The sequence below is a fragment of the Oreochromis aureus genome, linkage group 7, assembly GCF_013358895.1.
Source record: "Oreochromis aureus strain Israel breed Guangdong linkage group 7, ZZ_aureus, whole genome shotgun sequence".
NCBI classification, from domain to species: domain Eukaryota; kingdom Metazoa; phylum Chordata; class Actinopteri; order Cichliformes; family Cichlidae; genus Oreochromis; species Oreochromis aureus.
In genome coordinates, this window is record NC_052948.1 from 51,802,624 (window position 1) to 51,808,485 (window position 5,862).

General features: G+C 39.7%; 1 protein-coding gene across 1 annotated transcript; it reads left to right on the top strand.

Annotated features, from left to right (window-relative positions):
- On the top strand, positions 1 to 2,675 carry fbp1b (fructose-1,6-bisphosphatase 1b). Its single transcript, XM_031734677.2, has 8 exons — positions 1 to 275; positions 655 to 817; positions 921 to 1,013; positions 1,379 to 1,519; positions 1,653 to 1,790; positions 1,923 to 2,042; positions 2,166 to 2,355; positions 2,447 to 2,675. The coding sequence occupies exons 1-7, from the start codon at positions 106 to 108 to the stop codon at positions 2,352 to 2,354; spliced, it is 1,014 nt and encodes a 337-aa protein (XP_031590537.1). The 5' UTR covers positions 1 to 105; the 3' UTR covers position 2,355; positions 2,447 to 2,675.
- Positions 2,676 to 5,862: the final 3,187 nt, after the last annotated feature.

The window sequence follows — 5,862 nt, forward strand, 5'->3', positions numbered from 1 at the left end:
CCCCTGTCCCTTCTCCTATCTACAGTCCACCCTTTTTAAACTTCGGTGAAACACTTACCTGTTTCACTCAGGGCATTAGGTCTCAGTCCCACGCCTGACAGCAAGATGTCTGACAAAGGAGCTTTTGATACCAATGTGCAGACCCTCACCAGGTTTGTTCTGGAGGAAGGCAGAAAGGCCCAAGGAACAGGGGAACTGACAAACCTGCTCAACTCCATCTGCACAGCTGTCAAAGCCATTTCCACTGCTGTCAGAAAGGCTGGGATTGCTAACCTGTGAGTACTACATTCTTTTTTTTTTATTCAGAGTCGGAAAGGTAGCAAAAAAAACCCCAGATGCTTCTGAACATTCAGGAAGTTTTCATTGTTTAGCACAGCAACCAGTGGTTATTTATTTTTCTTACTGAATATACTGTACAGTTTAATTATCTTTTGATATTTGCTTTAGTGTAGCTACATGCACTGCAGCATGCAATTCAGTAAGCAGTTTTAACTTAGCCCCAGGCCAAAGGTAAACCTTGCACACAGTGTGCACAAATCCACCTGGGGCAGAGGACAAGCAGATAATAGATTATAATAGAATATTGTTATCATATTTATTTTATTGAGTTCTTAAATAGCTTCAGAGTGAAAGGTTTGTATTTGTGCTTTGAAGATATGGCATTGCTGGGAGCACCAACGTGACAGGGGACCAGGTAAAGAAGCTGGATGTCTTGTCCAATGACTTAGTCATCAACATGATCAAGTCTTCCTTCACCTCCTGTGTGCTGGTCTCAGAAGAAGATGAGAAGGCCATCATTGTGGAACCGGACAATAGCGTATGTGGACTCACAGCTATATATGTATATTTATGTCTGAATAGGTCTAATATATGTTCTTTTGCTTTGAGAATAAAAAAAAAATCCTCTTCTCCCCTGACAGGGAAAATACATCGTTTGCTTTGATCCGCTTGATGGCTCCTCCAACATCGACTGTCTTGTCTCCATAGGAACAATATTCGCCATCTACAAAAAGGTCAGCGATGCTGGTAGTGCATGCAGATTCCAAGCACCTGTTGTTGTTCAACACTGAAGAGCGGTGTCCTGATCAGCCCTGAGTGAACTAACAACAATTCGAATGACATTTATCTTTGCAGAGAAATAATTGGTCGCCAGAGAATTAAATGTACTCAGTATGCTGACATACCATAAACATAACAGCCAATTCAGTACCAGATTGACACACATTGCTGTCCCAGGGTTAACTGAGAACTAAATAACAACAGGGCATATGTTTATACCGCTGCCAGTAAGGTATCCTTGTCCTTACCTGTCCTAACAATATGTGATAGCCTGAGGTTCCAATAATAACTTTAGAGTTTGTGATATCTTTCCACATAGACCACAGATGGGGAGCCATCTGAGCAGGATGCTCTGCAGCCAGGAAGAAACATTGTAGCAGCTGGTTATGCCCTGTACGGCAGTGCCACCATGATGGTCTTGTCCACTGGTCAGGGAGTCAACTGCTTCATGCTCGACCCTGTAAGTTAATATATGTTGTCAAAACTGTCACCTGACTGTATACAAGTGTGGGGTTTTATACAGTAGTGATATTTGGGGGGCTAATAATATAATTAATGTGGATTTTTCTCTGTATCGTGATGATTTTTTCCAGGCAATTGGTGAGTTCATCTTGGTGGACCAAAATGTGAAGATAAAGAAAAAGGGAAAAATCTACAGTCTGAATGAAGGATATGCACAGCAGTTTTATCCAGATGTGACAGAGTACCTACAAAAGAAGAAATTCCCAGAGGTAAAGCCAATAAAATAAATAAATGAGAATCCTAATGTGGAACTGACCACCATGAAGGTCAATCTCTAATGCTGCATTGAGGAGTAATATGAAGTTAATCTAAGTATAAATTCAACATGTATTTGTTTTCAGGATGGCTCTGCTCCATATGGCAGTCGATATATTGGATCAATGGTGGCAGATGTTCATCGTACTTTGGTGTACGGAGGAATCTTTTTATATCCCGCTAATGTCAAGAGCCCCAAGGGCAAGGTGAGGAGGTGGAGCTTCTGTAAATGGTCATTTAAAAAATAAAAAAGAGAGATTTTCTGATGCTGTAAAATCATCACACCTCATATTCTTATCATGTCACTACTATTTTGTTTTGCTTTTCAGCTGAGGCTGCTTTATGAATGCAACCCCATGGCCTTCATCATGGAGCAGGCAGGAGGCATGGCCACTACTGGAGCTATGAACGTTTTAGACATCAAGCCCACGAGTATCCACCAGAGAGTCCCCGTGGTCCTGGGATCCCCTGATGATGTACAGGAATACATTGCCATCTACAAAAAGCACAACAAATGAGGTACTTATGTGATTTTGCTTTGTGTACTCATGACAGGATGTAACATGTAGGACAATAACTACATTTTTTTCAATTTCCCCAAATTTATCAGATCAAATGTGGTGGTGAGCAGCCTAAATCAGCAATGACAACACAATCAAGAGGCTCAGTCAGCACATTCACTGCTTTTTTCTCGGTCGCTCTGTTGCACTGATGAAGAAACCAGGGGCTTCAGTGAATCTATGAACTCTGCCTCGTACTGTGCTGATTCTGTCCTGTTAAAGGGTGTTATTTGTGGAGCGTTACCCTGTATTTTTTAAATAAACACAAAATGAAAACCACGCTGTTTTTACTGAGTTTCCAAAGTCCAGTATGCGCATATGGGTTGTTAGGTATGTCTTCATGTAAAAACCAGATTTTTTCCTATAGGGACAAAGGTCACATTTCAGATCTGAAAGAGAAAGAAGTGCTGAATCCCACACACAGCCACAAGTATGATAACGTTATCAGTTTACTGAACAAGCCCAATATTCTGGAGTGGACACTTATACATATTTACATGAGAAAGAAGTCCAGTACATCAAGATTTTTGCTTAAAAATGTGCTCAGTGATGGTAGCATGGGCAGAGCCTGCTCTTTTTCACGCTCTCCACCCAGGTTTGAGTAACCATGCTAGGAATGCAGGCAGTCTGCTTCTTTATGAGCTCTGACTTTTCCTGAATTTGAGCAGCTTGTGTCATTTATACGTAAAAACAATGGTTTGCTTTGATACCGCTGCTAAAAATGCTAAGCAATCAACCCATTTCATTACATCCTAACTCTAACTAATGGAACTTTAAAATTGAAGTCCAGACTTTCCAGGACACGGAAAATTATCCAATTACTTCCCAGCTGTCTAAATAGCCATAAATCAGTGAGGAGAGGAGTTGAGCTAATGTTTAAACAAACCAAAGCAAAAATACAGACAAGAAATTTAAGATAAACCATCCTGGAAGAGACCTCTCCTGTGACGATGCAAAGGTTTCATCTTAGGATAAAGGTTAACAGAAGAACTTTCAGTTTAAAAAAAGATTACTTGGGAAGAAAGTTTTTAATGAGGTTTTCTGGACTAATTTGGGATCTTTTTGATGTCACTGATTACTTAAGCCATAACTATTTGGTAACAGTGTACAGTAATACACTAATTATACACACCTGGCTGGCACCAGGTTGGATTCCCTTTTAGCTTCAGAACTGCCTTCATTCTTTGTGGCATACTTTTATTGGACTGAGATCCAACAGAGCATATTGGACTCTGAAGGCCACCTCAGTACAGTGAACTCACTGTTGTGTTCAAGAAAGCAGATGATTTGAGCTTTCTGACATGTGTACTCTTGCTGGAAATCATATCATTAGAAGATTGGTACACTTTGTTTGTAAAGGAATGGATGAGTTTAGCAATAATACTCACAGAGGATGTGGTGTTTAACCCTCAGACGATCCTTAAAAATCCTGACTCTTTACCCTAAGAACAAAAAGTGGCAGCTTACCAAAAACTGCTGTAAAAATATCATACAGTAATATTTTTTTCACTTTAAATGACACAGTCTTTTAAAACTACTTCAGCCTGAAATATAAATATCAAATATTAATTATAGTTTGTGGATTTTAACCCTTTAAAGAAGAGGGACTCCAGCTGAGGTGGAGCAGAGGCTGCAAATGGACACACCGTGGTCTTTGCAAGTAAGCTTCCCAGAAGGTGCTGCCAGGTCTTCTCTTTTTTTTTTTCCGTGCAAAAGTCACACAGCCCTTACATTGGCTGATGAAAGGGGCTTGCAGCAGCACCCTGCAGATTTGAATTGATTCGTTTTTTGACCTGTAAACACATTCCAAAATGAGCATCCCTACATAAGCCTGCAGTTCCTCTGTGTCCACATGAGCCACTAAGTGTTTCCCATGCAGGTTTGCCTTGGCCAGGTTTTCATCCATCGGCAGCAGTGCATAGCTGGTGGTATGTTGTGTAGGTCCCAGGATCAAACCTCTGGCTGCTGGGACGTAGCAGAGCGCTGCAGTCTTTGTGGGAGACCAAAATATGCTGATGACCAAAATATAGAGATGGAGAAGTCCATCCTATCACTGATTCAACCATCTCCTCTCGACTCCCACCTTCAGATGAGTCAGAGTTGGATTCCAGCTGGTCTCTTTCTTCATCTTCATACTCATAGTGCACAATCATTTCCAGAGCCTCCTGTGTGCTGTAAAGTCTTGCCATCTCCAAAATCTGTGCATTTTGTTTTGGTTCTTGCTGCTGAGATAACTTTGAAGTTCTAAAAAGTTTTTTTTAATTATTATTAATAAATTCGTTTATAACACAGAGTGCGGCCTTTTAAGAGAAAAGACTCAAAGGTGGACATACACTCATACACCATTATCTAAATTCAATAGTGGCACACACTTATCATTTCAGAAGCAAGGCACCCTTGCAGAAAACAGAAAAAAGTTTGAAATTTGGCTGCAGGCTTTGAATGGGAAAAAAAATAGCGCCACCTGGTGGAAAAATATAAAAAAAATTAAATTGAAGGCAAGTAGTCCAAAATAAAATCTTAACATAAAGAAATGCATTAGTTGATGTCAAAATAAATGTGGGATCAAATATTGTATTTTCAAATATTTTTGGCCTTATGTGACTGTTTTTGCGTAGCTTAGAGCTTAGCCACAAAAATTAACAAAAAATAACAATATCCTCTGGGAAATATCAGATATATCCATTCAGCACAACGAAAATAGCTTGGAAATAAAAAAACAGAATGACACAAAATATCCCCAGGATCCTCTAATGGTTAAATAGTGCTCAGTTAGTCCATTATTGTAGGGTCTACCTTACAGCATAAAGCACCTTGAGGTGACTGATGTTGTGATTTGGTGCTGTATAAATAAAACTTAACTGAATTGAATTGAAAATTGAACTTAGTCCTGAGAGGCCCCAAGTATCCAAATAAAATACATGCTTTTCCTAATACCTTAGCTGTAATGAGTGATTGCTTGAGTTAATGTTGCCTTCCTACCACCTTGAAGCAGTCTTGTTTTTCTTTTCTGATCTTTGGCAACAACAAGCCATTTTCACCCAGAGAACTGCTTCTCACAGTATATATATTCTGTTTTTTGTGGACAATTATCTGTAAACCATAGAGACGGCAGCTTGGGAAAATCCCAATAGAGCTGCACTTTCTGAAATACTCAGACCAGCCAGTCTGGCATCAACAGGTATGCTGTATATTTGCCTTCTTTGAGACAATTAGTGCAACATAAAGAATTATCATGCACATAACGCAGACAAAACAACTTAGAGATTTCACACTTAAGTTTAAATAAAAATGCAAATGAATGAATGAATGAATGAAGAGCTATACTGTTCCTTAACAGATCCAGGCTAGCTTTTTGTCCCGGTTTCCCCTTATAACGCTATGCTAAAGTACTAGCCGCAGGTACTGACCTCAAATGAAAACTCATGTTTTAAAAAGTGAACTTTAGCAATGAACGGGGAAGAAT

Excerpts from the sequence above, each read along its gene's own strand:
- fbp1b (XM_031734677.2), top strand. The coding sequence starts at position 106 with ATGTCTGACAAAGGAGCTTTTGATACCAATGTGCAGACCCTCACCAGG. Across the intron at positions 276-654 it reads AAGGCTGGGATTGCTAACCT|ATATGGCATTGCTGGGAGCA; the intron begins GTGAGTACTACA and ends TGTGCTTTGAAG. Across the intron at positions 1,791-1,922 it reads AAAAGAAGAAATTCCCAGAG|GATGGCTCTGCTCCATATGG; the intron begins GTAAAGCCAATA and ends ATTTGTTTTCAG.